This window comes from Anopheles bellator, chromosome 2 (genome assembly GCF_943735745.2).
Source record: "Anopheles bellator chromosome 2, idAnoBellAS_SP24_06.2, whole genome shotgun sequence".
NCBI classification, from domain to species: domain Eukaryota; kingdom Metazoa; phylum Arthropoda; class Insecta; order Diptera; family Culicidae; genus Anopheles; species Anopheles bellator.
Window position 1 is genome coordinate 42461408 of NC_071286.1, and position 17452 is coordinate 42478859.

The 17452-nt window shown below is 49.9% G+C and overlaps 3 protein-coding genes across 3 annotated transcripts; all 3 read right to left on the reverse strand.

The window, feature by feature from the left end:
- Positions 1-1835: 1835 nt before the first annotated feature.
- Positions 1836-7347, reverse strand: LOC131207566 (disintegrin and metalloproteinase domain-containing protein 12-like). Its single transcript, XM_058200184.1, has 2 exons — positions 7212-7347; positions 1836-4864 (listed from the first exon to the last, which is right to left on the reverse strand). Exons 1-2 carry the CDS (start codon positions 7345-7347, stop codon positions 1836-1838), a joined length of 3165 nt encoding a protein of 1054 aa, XP_058056167.1.
- A 4215-nt stretch (positions 7348-11562) lies between these two features.
- On the reverse strand, positions 11563-13061 carry LOC131208455 (facilitated trehalose transporter Tret1-2 homolog). Its single transcript, XM_058201214.1, has 2 exons — positions 13018-13061; positions 11563-12949 (listed from the first exon to the last, which is right to left on the reverse strand). Exons 1-2 carry the CDS (start codon positions 13059-13061, stop codon positions 11563-11565), a joined length of 1431 nt encoding a protein of 476 aa, XP_058057197.1.
- A 1400-nt stretch (positions 13062-14461) lies between these two features.
- Positions 14462-16088, reverse strand: LOC131207567 (facilitated trehalose transporter Tret1-like). Its single transcript, XM_058200185.1, has 3 exons — positions 16028-16088; positions 15759-15914; positions 14462-15693 (listed from the first exon to the last, which is right to left on the reverse strand). The coding sequence occupies exons 1-3, from the start codon at positions 16086-16088 to the stop codon at positions 14462-14464; spliced, it is 1449 nt and encodes a 482-aa protein (XP_058056168.1).
- Positions 16089-17452: the final 1364 nt, after the last annotated feature.

Genomic DNA, 17452 nt, shown 5'->3' on the forward strand with positions numbered 1-17452 from the left:
CAAGCCACAATTGAGCTACGTTTATTCAATGTGTATCAGGTTAATAACTACAATGCCAAACGAAATCCAACGTTTTCAGCTTAATTTTTTCAATCACTGGAAAGTCCTCAAGAAAAACATTTGCAAAAATTACAAATATTTTGCGGAGTTGAAGTGCCATTAGACCCGTACCCTTCTTGGTATCAGCAATGAGCTTCAGCAAACAGACAAAAACCACCAGATATGGAATGAATAATGCTGAGGCAAATACGATGGTTGCGGAACGACATGGGTCGAGCTTGCGGACAAATGATCACGCAAATGTGATGCAAAAACATCAGAATTTTGGTAGCAATCTACATTTCACTTTTCTGAGGGCCAAACGGTCACTCGAAATGAATTCCACTGATCCTTTCGATCAGTGGCAGAAGGGTCTCGGACAATCAACGATTTTGAAACACCAATTCTTCGATTTTATTAACGTGTATCTCATCAGTAGATGGTCGTCCCTTGGTCGAAGGTCGTTTTCATCGCTTTCCTGACACTCTGGGAACATTATGTACCACTTAGAAATTCTTGTTTTCAATAGAGCTTGATCCCCGAAGGCCTTCTGTATCATTGTCAGCGTTTTACCAGCAGAATTTTCATTCCACACTCATTCAACTTTCAACTGTTTACAAAACGTACCCGTTTCGCGAACACTAATTAGTTTGTTGGTTATTAGTCGTACAGATGTTGGATACGGGGATGCCAACATAGACAACATTTTTCTCAATCGAAATCACTGACAAGTTGAAAATCAAAATACACTTTACTTATTAGCCGCTTTGTTATTAATACTCATTTACAGAGTGGATAAAACTTCCCTAAACATTTGAATGCCAGTAGCATATTTAATAGGTATTAAATATGCTACTGGTAGGGTAGTTCCCATCCGACATTTTCGGGAGAGGTTTCGACCGATTTTGCGATGTGCGGTCGAGCGTTGTCATTTTGAAAAATCAGCTTATCATATTATCTTTTATCCTATTCTCGTCGTTTTATGGCCGTTTATTTGCTTCAAATGCATTAATTGTTGCCATCCACTCCGTTCGATGTTGGTACTCCTTCGGCTTACCACCGCACAATTTGCGCCTGAAGGTTGACTCCGTAGTAATCATGTTTCGAAACATAAACCAACCAAAACTGTGCAACGGTACCTCATTTCGAGGATCCCGATGATTGGATCGAGGATCGATATGCCGTTTAAGTTTAAAAAACTTCAATTTCAGATCCGTCTTACATTCCCTACGATCATATACAAATCCCACGAATCCTTGATAGTTGGTGGTTTGAATTTGGAAAATCAATGTTTTTCCCATGTTCGCGGATCGGAAAATCATCTGCGTTGTTTGTTCTTACGCCTGATAATAAAACAAAAAAATTAGTGTATCACAAGGTGCTTAACTGAAGAAAGCTTAAAAGCTTAAAACAGCCTATTAAAGAATTGTTAAAATACTAGATTTGTTTTTATTTCTCTCAATCCTAATAAAAAATTGAACTAGATAAAATCCAAAATCGGTTTACTTATTGCCTCTGAGACGGAACAAAGTTCGCCGGGTCTGCTAGCAAATCAGATAAAGTAGAGTCATCAAAGTGTAGACCCAACAGCGCTCACGGATCCGATGCGTGTACAGTAAAGACTAGAAAAGGCTAGTTTATTCATCACTAACCGGCTTACGGTGCTCGTGTACTTATCGTCTAAAAATTGCTTCTCTAAAACAGTCTAATCGTGTCCAGTCTGCGCACTACTCGGCGCAATACTGTCGATTACGGTATGCGGCTGGATTCTGTTCCACCGGGATGCCCCGGGATCGCTATCGTTTGCTGCCAATTTCGGCGAGATTCAACTTTGCCCGGAGCGCGGCCACGTTCGCTCCCATGACGGGCCGTTCCGCGTTCGTCGTCCGCGTTGGAGTTGGTGTGGCCGGAAGTAGCCGTGGTGGGGAGGGGGCCGTCCCGACTGACGGGGCACCCAGCACCCTCGGTAGCGGTCTCGGCACTGCGACCGGTTTCGCCTGCGGTCGGAGTCCTGCTCCCCGCTGGCGTCGCTTGTCGACGGTCGGGTTCCGGTCCTCTGGTTCCGGTAGTCGCTCGATCGCATCAAAATCTCCGACCGTGTGCTGCCGTGGCAGCTTGGGCAGCATCCGGTTGGCCGCCGGCCTCTCGTCACTCCTGGACCGCTGGCTGTGGTAGGATTGCATGCGATCGATTTGTCGCAGCTCGTGCACCGGACTTGTGGCCGTGCTCGGGTGCATTTCCGCCGTAACGAGCGGATGGTCCGGTGCTGCAGCCACTCCCTCCAAGCTGTACTTCAGCCGGAACGCCTCGTGCCGGTCGACGACGCTCGGCTGGTGCAGGAGGAACGGTGCGTGGATGCGCTTGTTCTCGATCGTCACCTTACCGTCCGTGCTGATGTTGACGTTGATGAAGCTCTGTGATGCAGGTGGCTTCGGTGGTGGTGGCGGTGGTGGTGGAGGTGGCGGAGGGGGAGCCACCATCGGGCGTTTGTGGGGCGAGTCCTTTGGCACCGCCAGCGGCGCCAGGAGCCCGGTGGTCGGGGAGGCCGGTGGTACGATGTGGCCGTACTTGCGCTCCCGGAAGCGTTTGAGCGCGAGCCGCACGTGCGTCATCAGGAACGGGCGTGCCGTCAGGAACACCAGCAAACTGACAATCACCAGCCCACCGATGGTGGCGCCGGAAACGAGCACCACCACCAGCGAGTCCAAGGACAGCGGGCGACCTCCGCGACCGATCGGTCCACTGTCGATCGAACCGCCCTCTCCCGGTCGGTCACAAAATGGCGGCGCAAAGCCAGGATCGCAGTGACAGTGGCCTTCGCTGTTGCACACCCCGTGGCCACTGCAGTTGCCGGGGCACGAGTCCCCGATGTCCCGTTCCTGCAGCGCGCTGATGGCCACGCACCGCTGCTGATGGCACATCTTGCCCGCCCCACAGCGCGTCCCGTCCGGCACCAGGCCGGGGTTGCGTACGTCCAGCCCGAGATCGACGATGGCCGCGTGGCACACGATGTGCCGCTTGGTACCCCGCGGTCCCCACTGCTCGTACCGCGTGGCGGTCCGCTTCGCGTACGCCTCCACGCCGTACTCGAGCTTCTCGTTCTGATGCGTACAGTGCAGCAACCCGCACTGAAGATCGTGTTCCGCGCATCGCTCGTACCGTTCCGCCACCAGCTCGTTGCCGCAGTTGCCGAAGATGGTCCCGTTGGCATTACTCTGGTAGCACACCTCGGGCCCCGAGCGCCCCGTCTCGCCCCACAGCAACCGGCACTGGCGATCGCGGGTATTGCACCGACCCCGGAAGCAGTACGCTTCCCCACCGGCACAGGGGCTCGTGTCACGCCGGAACACATCGGCCGGACAGAGTTCCCCCTGCCCGTCACAGTACTCCGGCAGATCGCACTCTCCGGCTGCCGATCGACACTCGGTTCCGGCGGGTCGCGGATGACACGTGCCCGGGTCACAGCATGGCCCCGTCGCGCACGTCGCGTTCGCCCGCAGCCGACAGGTTCCGGCATCGCAGCACTCACTGTCACACCGATCCGGATGCCCGCAGTCACACTGCTCCCCCGGTTCCAGTAGCCCGTTGCCACAGACGGCCCGCACCAGTAGCCGGGCGGGTTTGTTGCGCAAACAGGCGCCCAGCCCGCGTGCCAGCGAGTCACGTAGGTCCGCCCGGCTACACTCGCTCCACCGGCTCGGCACGTCGATCGAGTCGCGCAATCTGGCCTCCATAATGCAGGGTCCTGGTCCCGGGCACCGACTACCACCGGCGCCATCCGCTCCACACTCGTCCGAATCGTGGTCAATGTTGAAGTTGTGACCCAGCTCGTGGGCCAGCGTCGTCGCGAGCGGTGCCACGACAAAGTTCTCCACCACGGCAATCCCACCCGATCCGCCCGTCGAGCACATCGAGCCCAGTTCCGCCTTCCCGACGACCCCGTCCTGGAAGCGAACGGCCGTCAGGAGGTGTGCGGCATCGTTCGGAACCTGCCGCAGCAGCGTGTCCCGTCGGTACGCCAGGAAGCTGCTCAGTGTCTGCTTCGAATCGCGCGACAACACAATGTTGTCCCGGGTGTTCCACAGGACCACCCCGACCAGCAACACGTACACGTTCAGTGGCCGGTACAGCTCGTTCAGCACGTTCACCACCGACAGGCAGTGCCGGTGGACTCGCTGCACGTTCGAGCCAAACTTCAGGAACAGCGTCCGGTCGACGACGAGCGCCAACTCGACGAACAGCGATTCCGCGTCCTCCCGGTAGCCGGTGCTGAACGCGAGCTTTCCGTCGGCCGGCACCCGCTCCTGCTCCTGTCGCTTGCCGTCCTCCCCGTCCTGTCCCAGCTCCATCGTCGGGTGGCCAGCATCCTCTGTCCCGCGCTTTGGCCGTCGGCGGTACAGGAGGTGCGTATCGTTGTGGTACTGGATGAGGAACGTTTCGTCCGGCTCGTAGATCACACCGTCGATCGTGCCGCCGCAGGTGGAGATGGCCACCCGCGAACCGGGCCGCTCGCGGACCGTTCCCTCGTAGTGACACAGTTCCACCTCGTCCCGCCCTAGCTGGCGTACCAGATCGCGCCCGTCGGCCGTTTGCTCCACGAACCGGTACGAGCCGTCGGCCGGGATGAGGTTCTCGTTGAGCGCCAGGTCCAGTGTCATCGTTTCGCCCCGCATCCCGTACTGCACCGTCAGCCGCTCCCGGTGCCGGGGTCGACCAGCGGTCCCCGCCACGGCCGACGATGACAGCTCGCGCTTTGTCCGGGGACAGTGAAACGTAGGGGAAATCCTGTCGTGCAGCTCGATGGCCGCCGGCTGGTCCGGAAATCCTGCGACGAAAAGAGACGAAAGTACGTGTTTTAGATTCGGAGTCATCGGAACACGGACACTCACGGAAGGAATTCCCCGGCTGATGACCACACTAATGACCACACCGGCGGCGGCAGACGACTGACGACGGCGAAAGGGGAAACCATGAAGCGCGCGCAGGTTCGACCTGCATAGCACCTGGCCACCGGTTCGAAGGCCACCACCAGTACCACCCCCCACACAGCACAGTGGGGAGTTTGTATGGGAGAGACGGACATATGTGTTTTGAGGAAGAATCTATGGACTTTTCTAAACGTTTTCTTTAGATGTGTTTTGATTAAATTCAACTTTGTATGTGTAACATACGCTTTCAAGTAATACGCGTTCAATAAATAAGCTTAGTTACGAAAAGTTATTTTAAGGTTTTTAAACGCCTGAGGTATGCAATCTGCATTACACCCCAATGTTTTAATGCATAATCTTCTGCAAATATCGAATTTCTGGTACAAATCGAATGCCTTATGAATGTAGAATGGATATGAAATGATCGAGGAGTGTTACCCATTGCGTTTGTGGGAATTTCGAAACAAGTAATAATTACCATCCGAAGTATCCAACCCATGAACTATTATTTAAACCTACTATAAACCATTAAAAGTTTTTCATATGTATGTCTACAACATGTGTCTAATTTTGCAGCATAAACTTCTTCTAAGATATTTCTAATCCTTTCTATCAAATCTTCATCTACATTAAGAACAGTACTTGCACGCTCAGGATCTGAAAATATTCGACGACAAACGTTACCTGAAGTACTTCTTCCTGAAGATCCTGCTCGAGGTAGATCTACTCTTACTCTGAACGCATCGTAGAGGTCTTGATGAATTTTTAGATTCTGTTGTCCTTATTGTGTTGTATACTCTTTGGTAACCCTCCATTTCGTAAAGGTTATTCTATATGAAATAGTTAACGAACACTGCAGAAACCTCAAACAACAGTGAAGAAGTGAAATACCGTAAAACAATGCAGAAGGTTGTGAGCCGAAACCATTTTCAAGATTATTGACAGTGACAAAACTTATTACATGCAATGGGTATATTCTGTTGCTTGAGTACAAGATAGAGATTTTACTTAGTTTATCTAAATAATAGAAAAGGCATAAAGGCAATATATTTGTATGGCCATTTCATAGACTTTCATAGAGACCAGGCGCCTCCTTGTATCAGGAGGTGTTTTCTTAAAATAATTGGCATGTGTATGCAAGCAAAATTTACTGGAAATAGTTTAACATTTCACTATTTCATATGAAGGAAGGAAGGAAGGAAGGACCTTTCGAATGATGTATAATAGAGGTACATAACCATTGGGAAACGATCGCGTTAAAATAGTTGATAAAAGTTGGTTTTGACGATCCCTTCTTATCACTCTTTCGAACTTATCTATTTTAGGCTAATATAACTAAAACCCTCAGTTGGTTTATGACCGCCTTTTCCCCATAGTGGCCCCAGTGCCACTTTCGCGAGCCTCGACACGCATTTCACGCCCGATTGCTGCCCACAACACGAGGCACGAGGCTCGTGCTACTCGGTGCTCGGAATGACTGCTACTGAAGCGAGTGAACCCTTCTCGAGGCGCGAAAACAGTAAACAAACGGGACGCTTGTGTGCACGGTAACGATCGGATCGAACGGAAGCGAATACGTGAGAATATGAATGAATCACCTCGAAGACAACGCGCGGTTCGGCGACACGACTTTGTATAAATAATGAAGGAACCGGCCCGTCGCGGGAAGCCGGTTGTTCCGTACGTCTAGCGAGGTTGTCTCCGGCGAATAACCGGAATCTTTGCTGAATCATCGCCGAACGACACTGGCGGTCGGATACTGGCTAAATGTCTTCCGAAGAAATTCCTCTACTCATCTGGCTGGTTAACACTGCATTAGCATGTGTTAGCAGGTTTTACGAAATATCGTGCTCATATTTTGACCTAAAGTCAGGGCCTTAAGTCTAGAGCGACACAAAGGACATCATTCATTGGTGTGCAATTTTAACAACACAAAAACTTAGGAAGAAACGACTCATACGAAATAGGGTTACTGCTAGGGTTCAAGTCTCTGGACAGTCGATTATCGGGACTAGAAATCCATGTCATGGTTTAACCAGGAAGCCTACAACTTACTGCCTGTTGAAGTAGCCAACCAGTCCTTATTTCAAATTTAAATGCTTAGCTAGATAACGCAAATGTAAATGTTTGACTGCGAACACGTCTTCGGTTAGCTATCGGCACCACTGGGGCGCTAGTTGCCTTCCAAAACAGCTTGGGGTTGTCGAAAATTAAACCAAATTAACAGTTTCGCTTCGCACTCACCTGCGATCGTGTGATCGCCATTTCCGGCTCCTACTGCCTCCGGCCAAAACGGCAGGTCGAACGTGTTCGTGTTTATCACAGCCGTCCCTATCACAGATCGGTGGTATGCCAGCAGCTGAAGGATGCAACCCAACATCACCCGTCGACTCCGGTGCACTACGGACGGTTGTCGCATTGTTGAGTGTTCAAAATGTTTGCATAACACACCGAACCAACAGAGCGCCACGCACGCCTGAGCCACAGACTGCTTATCGTTTTCGTTGTTGTTCACGCAACTAGCCCTGGTCCAATATGATCCTAAAAAATCACGTAGCACACGTCGTCGCTCGCCGCGGATTGGAACTTCCAAAAACTTCCTGCATCACCCGGTAAAGGCAACAATTTACAGTTCGCTGCTACAGTCTTCGATACGCGCGTTGATCGCGCACGAGCTGAGGGAATGCATTCGACCGGAAGTGACTGCCTAAATTGATCGCCTCCGTTCCGATCGATCACGGGTCAGCAGGATATGTGTAGCAGCTTTCGGACGGGAAGCTACAGTTGAACACAAATCGTTCACCAAGGCACTGCGAAGATCACTGCCACCATAAAATAACGGCCACAAAATGGTTGCCCACACTCACGGAGACGCGGATTCGCGGACAATTAGCAAGCCCCGACTGGCCCGAGGTCTTGGGCTTAAATCGCACCCTGAAGGTTTCCGTAACTGCTACGGCGGAACCGGCAATCCACAACCATTCCGATACGTACGTCCTGCGCGGTGGACGGTCGGCGAGTTTCTGTCGCGGCAACCCCTTCTCGACTCCATAGCTATGCAAAACCGACCGGGCGTTCCGCGGTGTTCATCCGACGCACGCACGTGCTGCCGATGAACACGGCGACGTGCCACGAACCAAACAGGTCGTGGCTCACCTGGCCCCAACCGGACGGGGGGGAAGAAGGAGTTCCGATTCCGATGGGCGGTGTGTGTGGTGGAATTTGACGAATGGCACCGGATTTTCCCACCAGCATAATCCCGTTGGGCTCCACCGTCCCTTGTTTGGTTCGTCACGTGCTAGCCGGTGGTGAGTCATGAATGTTTACGCGCCCGACCGCCCCCTCGGGAGGGAATGCCATTCATTGACCCCTTGGAACCACTTGGGACCCCTCCTTTCGGATTTGGGGTCACTGGGAGAAAGATTTAATCAAGCGGCCAATCGGTGGTGCGGGGAAAACACCTTAGCACCCCTACGGTGACTAAGAAACCGAGTACCAGGCATAGCGTTTTGAGTGTACTTGGGGTGGTTGCTGGAACCTTCGAAGCGAAGTCTACAAATTAGCTCTCTTGACCTGAAGTGCGTGGGTGATGAAACGCAGAAACATCTTCATAATTTCAGCTGAAGCACACGATACGAGTGCCCAGAGTGCTTCCGGAGCATCTCGTCACGGGAGTTGAGTTTTTGGCTACCACGCGTTCGCTTCGAATTTTGAAGCGAACATTCGTCTACAGTCCCAAGAGGGTCCGCCAGACAAGCAGCACTGTAGAATCTGCATCTTACCACGCGTATTTCGGCAAACCCATTTTGCGCAATCGAACTTGAGAAGAAGACTTAGACTTAGTAGTTTTGACTCGCTGGAACTATTTTTATAAACTTAAAGAACCCCACTAACGCTGAATCTTTTCTCAGGCTACGTTTTGTTAGTTTCTGATTTATACTGTTGTAATAATGTTTTTCATGTAGTGTACCGAAGAACTTCTTTTATTTGATGAAAAACAAACTAAAACCTCTTTCAACATGTTCGAAAAAAAGATACAAATTCAACGATACTACGAAAAAAAGGAACAAATTCAAAGGATTTTCATAAAATTATCAAATTGAGAGCCAATCATAACAATCATTAGCAGAACACACTTTTCTTAAGGGCGGTTTACACGCTGCGATCTGCAATGCAATATCGCTCGAAGTGACATCTCCAGAGACGTCATAAATGTCACTGCCGCGGGTGGAAATCTGAAGACTCGACATGCAATTTGTGAACAAATTTCAAAACAGGGTCAGTTTGTCGGTTGGACATGTTGGAATCAGCCATGGAAGCAACACTGTGTTGGTTTGCCTTACCATTGTGCTTTTCGGTTAAAAAGCGAAAAAAGAACGTGCGAAGAGGTTACAGTGTCGAGGAAATTGCTTTTAAATGGCATCGTATGCCTCCGCCTTTTTATTCCGATCACTATATTTTTTATTTTTTAGTTGCCAAAGACATGGCAGACTTTCGTAAATTTTTATAAATTCAGTTAAACACTTTCGCGAACGTTGACGAAGCGTCCAAAATATAAATAAGAGGCCAAAACAAAATATCAACAAGTCAACCGACAAACTGACCCTGTTTTGAAATTTGTTCACAAATTGCATGTCGAGTCTTCAGATTTCCACCCGCGGCAGTGACATTTATGACGTCTCTGGAGATGTCACTTCGAGCGATATTGCATTGCAGATCGCAGCGTGTAAACCGCCCTTTAGGTGCTTCATAATTGTACAAATAGGGTGGTCAAACAAGCACACACTTTTTCATTTAGTTATAAAACCTGAATATTAATATCTTTAAATTTTTATTTGAAAGGTTAATTTATGCCATTTTTTTAATGGAAAACCATTTTGGTCAAATGTTCACCTTGGCTTGGCGGTAGCCTATTCGGTCGACCTATTTTTGAGTACATTTTCAATTGTATCTGGTCCTATTTCGGCTATAGCAACCTGTATTTGGGACTTGAGGTTGTCAATAGTTGCTGTTTTGTTTATATAACATAAATATTGATTGTGGCTGTCGCTGTATGGGACGTAGCGCCGTCCTGTTGAAAGCAAACGCCGTCCAAGTTCTCTGCTTCAATTTCGCCGAAGAACCAATCAGCCAAAACCCGCACCAAACGGTCACTCGTTGTGGGTGCATTGGCTTCTCTTGCAAAATGTGTGGATTTTCCGAACCCCAAAAACGACAATACTGCTTATAAAGATAGCGACCATGGTGGAAATGAGCTTCAATGAAATGTGCTTTTCAAATATCGTTCCGATTGAGTTGACGACCTACACCTTTGAAAATATTATTTTTTTCAGTTTGCTGCAACCAAAATTGTATTTTATACATAAATGGCATGAATTAACCTTTGAAATAAAAGTTCATGTATCGAAAAATATTAGGCCGTTTTGTGTGCGCTTGTTTGACGACTCTGTAGTTGTTAGGTCCCGTTTTGACAAAAATCAAACACTCCGGATTTAACTTAGAACTTGAAACATCATTCGTTACTTATGAGAAAAATTTAATTTGTTATGCGTTCCTTATATTTCGCATATGGAGAGGTGGAGAAACGTCCAACACCGAACATTCTTCGGACAGTTGCTTTCGTTCAGTCCGGCATTAAAGCTGCCGAGAGTTAGTGTCGCCAAAGTTATATCCATTTCCAACAAACATTAACCCTTGCGTTGCGTCTTACGTGTCGTCCAGTTCACGTAGCGTCGTATCGTGATGACACGATAGGTACTTAAATGCTCGGAAGCCCCCCTATCCAGACGCGGACTTCCTGTGAGCATTGACTCATCAAATCAACGATTAAACGCATTCGGAGCGGACACAGAAACTCCAGCCTTTTTACTTATTCTGGTAGCGTTTAAACTTCATCGAGAATAGGATAAATGCACAAAGCATATGGAAGCAATAATGGCACATCGGTCCCAGGAACGGTGCCATCCTATTGTGCTTCCAGATCCAGACGCTTGGCTAAACAGCAACGGAATTCCGTCGTTTCCGTTCGACCTAAACGGATCCAGACGCTCCGTGGCATATGCGTAAAGCGAAAGTGAACTCCCCGCCAACCATTAAAATATGCTTACGAAACCGAAACGATCTGAAGTAATCAGTGCGAAATGTTCGCCATCGTTCGGCTGACCCGTCACAACCGGCTTCGTTTTTTAAATAAATATTACACTCCGCCATGGCTGGTGATGGCCACTTACAATATTTGTTGACTAAATACTCACACCGCAAACACTTCACGGTGCATTTGCAAGGTTACACTTGGGGAAGTGCGTTCGCCGGTGTGCCTTATCAGACCCCGGGTTCACCAAAAAGACTTAACTTGCATAACGGTACCGCGGCTTCTTGATAGGGAAGCGAGGGACACTCCTCGAGCCTGGTCCCGTTAGGGGCGGGTCTCTCACGTTTCACACAGGATTACCTCACACGGCCCGTCGGTGGTTCGTAGGCGCCTTCCAAACAGAACACGACGGCTGTGGCTCTTTCCGCCGGTACCATGTTTTGTTTACACCCAACTACATTACGTAGGCTCACCGTTTTGGGAGCTCACCTGGTGGGGAGCGTTTCATAATCGGATCACTTTTACGGCCCTCAGCCGTTCCTGGATGGCGTACAGCGTAAGGCCGCGGGTCTCGATCACCGCCCACCAGCAGAACGCGATCGCGAGGACACAGGCGGTGGCCAGCATCCAGAACGCCCAATCGAACCCGAACGACTCACTGACGTACGCAAACAGTCGCAGGACGAGAAAGTCGCACAGCAGCAACCACGAGACGGCCAGCGAGAGTCCGAGAGGTTTCACGTCGTGGGCAAACAGCTCCATGACGAGGGCCCACGCCACCGGACCGAAGCCGGCGTTGTAGAGGGCCACAAACAGTAGTGAAGCTGCAAGCGGCATCCAGCCGATCGTGCGCAGCGGAACCACACCGTGACGTTCCAGAAGGAAGTACGCTCCGAGTGCCGCGAGGGCAATCGCTAGTCCGGCCGAAGTGAGGAGTAGAATCGGGCGACGTCCGAAGCGATCGATAAAGAGCGGGGATAGGCAGCTGAAGAAAAACTGTACCGCACCCAGCACGATGGTGGAGTAAACGGCATCGAGTGCCATGCCGGCTTTGGCAAAGATCAGCTCACTGCTGGACAGGATTCCATCGATACCGGTCCACTGCTGGCACAGGACAACGCCCAAACTGATCGCCAGGGCTCGGCGGTTCGCTGAGCCGCGGAAGAAGAGTTGCTTGAACCGTCGAAACGGTCCCCACCGACTTACGGTCTGTTCCGGTGCGCTAACGGGATCGGACGATGGGAGCACGTACTGCTTCAACTCTTCCAGTTCGTCGTGCACTTCAGCGATATTTCGGCGGCCGCGCAGAAACATGAGGGTTTCGGAAGCGCGCCGAAGGTGACCTTCAGCTATCAGGTGGTGCGGTGTCTCGGGCATGTACAGGAACAGCGTTCCGAACAGTATCGACACGGCACAACAGAGTCCCTGCAGGGCCAGATAGCCGACGAACGGTCCCAGACAGTACACGTACAGGATGCCAAACGTTGTGCCGATCTGAAGGTAGCATCCGAGGGCGCCGCGATACTGATCGCTAGCAATCTCGCCGATGTAGAGAGTCGCCGCCAGTAACACGTACCCGTTGGCAAATCCTGCCAGTGTACGGGAGACGATCAGGAGTGGCACCGAATGGACGATCATGAACAGCAGCCAGACGACGATGTAGAGCACGGTGCTAAGGAGCAACGCTAACCGGCGACCCTTCCGATCCGCTATCCAGCTGGCCAGCAGTGGTCCTCCGATGCCCCCGATTGCCGGTGCCGAGTCAGTCCAGGTTTGGGCATTGGCGACCAGCACCTCGCCGAAAGGATTATCGGTCAATTCCGGATCGACGAGTTTCGGAAACACGGGTGATGGCCACGCGATGGTGCATCCCAGTGAAGCCGTCGCGAAGCTCGCTATGAAGAGTCACAAAACCCTGCTAAGCCCCTGTTAGTCGGACGACGGTTTACGGCCAACAACTTACCGACGGCTCCCGCCAGCAATTCACAGTAACGCCAATGCATCGGCCTGGCTTACTTCCGGACCATTGGCCACTCGTATCGGGGCGCTATCAGTGTGGGAGATCATTTTATAGCGAATCGTAGATCAAACATGGCCAGATTGCCCGGTTGTAAAGCAAATGGTTTCCTACGCCCGGTCGCGGGTTTGCGTTCCGTTGTATGAATGAACAGTGTAGCACTTCACAGCCACGTCTGTTGGAACGATGATAGTGGAGCTTCGTCACAGTAGATAGGAAGGAGTGACGAACGACAGGTTGTGTGGTGACTAGGCCTTTGGATCGAATGCATTTGCCATATCAAATAGGCGATCGTTTTGGAAGCTAAAATCGATGTCAAACACAATAAACCCTATAATTACGGTCTGGTCCGTACTTCTAAAAAAAAGAGTAATCACTATTTTCATAAACAGAAGTATCAAGAACTAACGTAGAACTAGAAATATCGCTATCATTTATGTTAGGCAGGATACTTTTCAAAACCAGTACTTTTGAAACAGAAAAAAAACACTGATACCTTTGCGCAATATTATATAAAAAATAATTAATGAAGAACAAATGATCCACTAATAATATTGTTAAATAATTTATTAATTGCCTTTGCATCAATGTTTAAATACGATTTTGGTTGTACGGCCTCTGTGGCTATGCATGGCTCTGGTGCGGCGTGATGTGGAGACCCAATTTGTCTTCCAAAGTAACGATGTTCATAACGTTACAATCAACGGTTGCCGGTTGCAGATAACATGAATGTCAAGAAATTATCTTTCCAATGATATCACTTTCAGTAACAGAGTTCAATTCAAAGTTTTGTATACTTTATTTCGATTCAAAGTTCATTTTGAAGTCATCGCCGACTAATGCACAAAGAGGCCCTTTAAATAGTTCAAGGCGTGCTATGCAAATCACCACTTGGTTTATGTGGAATGCAGAGATGGACCTCGCAAATATCTGTTTACTTTCGTGTCTCTCATCTACCAGGAGGAGCTAACAAAACCCTCTTTTTTCTTGAAACTCCGTTAGTCAGTCGTACACATGCGATGTTTACAATGCGAATCTGCAACCGTGATAAGGATTCCCAAAATAAAGCTCCAAATGAGCAACTGCAATTTCTGGCACAGGAGGACCAAACACCTCTAATCGTATGTTTACAGCGATAATGCTCAGCAAGGCAAAGCTATGTTAAATACAAGCACTTTCGGAAAGCACTTTTTTTGCCAACTCAACCGCATTAATGCTGTAACAGCTAAATGATTAAGTCGGACAAATTTTATTTCCAGCATAGTCGTTTTTCCGATAGAATCATAGATAGGAAAAGTAAGTCGAAGCCCATTCAACGGATTGAGCTGGATCTTATGGCCGCTTTGCGAGTCAGTCGATAATGCACTCGATGAGCATCTATTAAAGCTAGGCACCGCGGTTCTCGTCGTACTTCGCCTTATCGTTGGCGACCGTTGGTGCGGTCTCGTTGAGGCGCGCCTGAATCTCCGGAAGTGACATGCCCTTGGTTTCGATCACGAACACAAACGTAAACGCGAAAGCACCGGCCGTGCAGATGGCGAACAGCCAGAACAACCAGTGCGTGCCGATGGCCGCGTCGAGCGTGCTGAAGTAGAACAGCACGAAGAAGGCCGCACACCAGCACGAACTGGACACGACCGAGGATGCCAGATGCTTGATGTTCGGCGCAAACATTTCCCCGATCAGCAGCCAGGCGATCGGACCGAATCCGAGACAGAACGAAGCCGTGAACACGACCAACGACAGAACCGGGAGAAATGCAAGGCGATCGAGTAGACCCTCCGAATACGATATGCTGTTAGCGTCCAGATAGAAGTAGGTTCCGAGCGCCACCAGCGCACAGCACATGCCACCGGACGAGATCAACAGGTAAGGACGACGCCCCAGCTTATCGAGCGTGAGCACTGTGACCATGCTGGCAAACACCTGCACACACCCGATGATGATCACGGCCAGTTCCGGTTTCACCGAGCTGCCCGTCTTTTCGAAGATGGTCTGCGTGAAGAATTGCACCGGATTGATGCCGGACAGTTGCTGCAGGATAATGATGCTGGTGCAGATGAACAGCGCCCGCAGGTTGGCATGATCGCGGAACAGGTCCTTCAGCGAACCCTGGTTCCGAATGGACTCTTCCACCGACCCCTGAATCGATCCGTACTCATCCTCTAGCTGTTCGATCGGTTCCCCACGTAGATACTGGAGCGACCGGGAAGCGTCCTCATAGCGCCCCTTCGCCACGTAGAAGTGTGGTGTTTCGGGCATCAAGCTGAAAGTAACACAAAACAGCACCGGAACCACCATCATGATGTACTGCATGGCAGCGTAACTCACGTACGGACCGACACCGTACACGAACAGCATCCCGGCGGTCATGCAGACTTGCAGCAAGGACCCGAGGGTACCACGGCGGTTGGACGTGGCAATTTCGCACACGTACAGAGGCGTGGTGTTCAGAGCGAACCCGATGGCGCAGCCTTGCACAAACCGTCCCACCAGGATCTGTGCCACGGATGCCGTGGTCAAGAACAGGATGTATGCGACGGCAAACTGCACTCCACTGGCCAGGAGCGCCATTTTGCGGCCAAACCGATGTGCCACATAGCCAGCAATCGGTGGTCCTACGGAAGGGGCGATGCGAAGGGTTAGTGGGGTTACGCCAAGCTGTGTCACCTTCGAAACTTACCGACCAGAGACCCGAGGGCCAGAATGGATCCGATCCAGGAGAGTTGCGTGTCGGTCGGTACAATCGACAGTGGCGAAGATTCCATATGGAGAAGCTTCGACTCCACCGGGGACGTCCAGGCCATCGCACAGCCGGTGCATGTTACCGATAGGTTAGCTGTGTTGTGTTGAAACACGGTAGTAACAATAGGCACGACCGCTCTGGACATCTCAGATATGTCCATCATCTCGCTATCGATTGCCTCGCTGGCCAGCTCGGTCCATACTTACCTAAAATTGCAGCGAGGTATTGGCGCTTGGTGCGCAAAAATGAAGTGCCTATGACCCACATCGTAGCGAAGCTGATTGGCGGAAAAGAGGAAGCACTAGCGACACGTGCTTCGAAGAAGCGTCCTTCACCACTAACCCGTTTCACGGCCACCGATAACGGGCATCAATCGGAGCGAAAACTGTAGACGCTAACAGTGATAAACTGAAACAATTATCACCTCGTGGGGCTGGCACTGCTGATCGTCTCCTGTTGATACACTCTCCGCGCTCGAGGTCTAACTTTTGATGCGGCACGAAAACCTAACACACGGCAGACAGCGCATGATGATCACCGGTTCGGAACGGACAGGATTTACACACTTTCGGTATCGCTCGAGGGGGCCTTTAAATGGTTTCTCCCGTGGTTGATTGTCACTTATACATATCCTTCCGTTGATGGCCACGATGGAGACACTCCAGCGCGGATGCAATAAATCGTTAATCCCGATCGAAAGGCCGGCCCCGTCTAACTTCAAAGAGTCCAAGCTGTTGACTGACCTGAACGTGGCATCTCCAACAGACTCTGGCCGGGGTATCGCGTCGGTGTCTCTTGGTTTCGATTACCAATCTAACGCACCGAGACCGACGTGTAACGTAATCTGTACACACGACGAACGATTGTTCAGTCGTCTCAATGTTGCGCATTTTTTTTGCACCGGTCGTCGCAAAACAAAACAAAATTTATGACCCCTTCGCCTTAACGCGTCTTTTTCTTATTGTTTTTCTACCAGCACTGACTATCTGTATCTTTCTTTCTGCTTGCTACCCACGGGCACACACTATCGCTATTTCGCGTATAATGTCATTACGTGTTATCGCTTATCAAGTGGAATTTATGCTCCTTTTTTCCCACTATAATTTTTCCGCTCATTAGCGTGTATGGCTTACTGCATACTTTCAGGGGCCAACGGGTGAATACTTCTAAAGCGATCTAATGTCTAATGAAACCGAAACATGTTCGCTTCAACAGCAGTTATAAAAAGCGGGGCGGTTCGTTAAATCGTTAAATGGGTTGTAGTTAAGTGTAGAAAAATATAGTAGCAATTTGCTAAACAGCACATTTATCAAACGGCATCCATTAAGCGGAAATAAGTTTGAGGTTCATCGAGAAGTTTTAGTAATAGTGGTTAGTTATACCCTTTGTCTCTGTCCGAAATTGGTCAACTTCAACTTGACACATTATTTTTCATAGTGCATCAAACAATTTTGTACACCTCTAATTTTAAAGATGTTTTTATGTAGTATATACATACTATTCGATTTAGTCATTTGTCCTTCATTTGTGGAAATGGCGTCGAAACAAGAGGAGCATCGTCTCAAAATTTCGTAAGCGCGAAAATCCGAATTACTCGCGTGCCAGGTTAGCGAAATCGTTGAATTTGGCCA

Bases quoted from the DNA above. Each gene is read 5' to 3' on its own strand.
- LOC131208455 (XM_058201214.1), bottom strand. From the start codon at position 13,061: ATGCATTGGCGTTACTGTGAATTGCTGGCGGGAGCCGTCGGTAA. The intron at 12,950-13,017 runs GTTGTTGGCCGT...CTTCATAGCGAG, and splicing joins CTGGCGGGAGCCGTCGGTAA to CTTCGCGACGGCTTCACTGG.
- LOC131207567 (XM_058200185.1), bottom strand. From the start codon at position 16,088: ATGTGGGTCATAGGCACTTCATTTTTGCGCACCAAGCGCCAATACCTC. The intron at 15,915-16,027 runs GTAAGTATGGAC...AACACAACACAG, and splicing joins ATACCTCGCTGCAATTTTAG to CTAACCTATCGGTAACATGC. The intron at 15,694-15,758 runs GTAAGTTTCGAA...CCCCTTCCGTAG, and splicing joins GGCCCTCGGGTCTCTGGTCG to GACCACCGATTGCTGGCTAT.
- LOC131207566 (XM_058200184.1), bottom strand. From the start codon at position 7,347: ATGTTGGGTTGCATCCTTCAGCTGCTGGCATACCACCGATCTGTGATA. The intron at 4,865-7,211 runs GTGAGTGCGAAG...TTTTCGTCGCAG, and splicing joins TGGCGATCACACGATCGCAG to GATTTCCGGACCAGCCGGCG.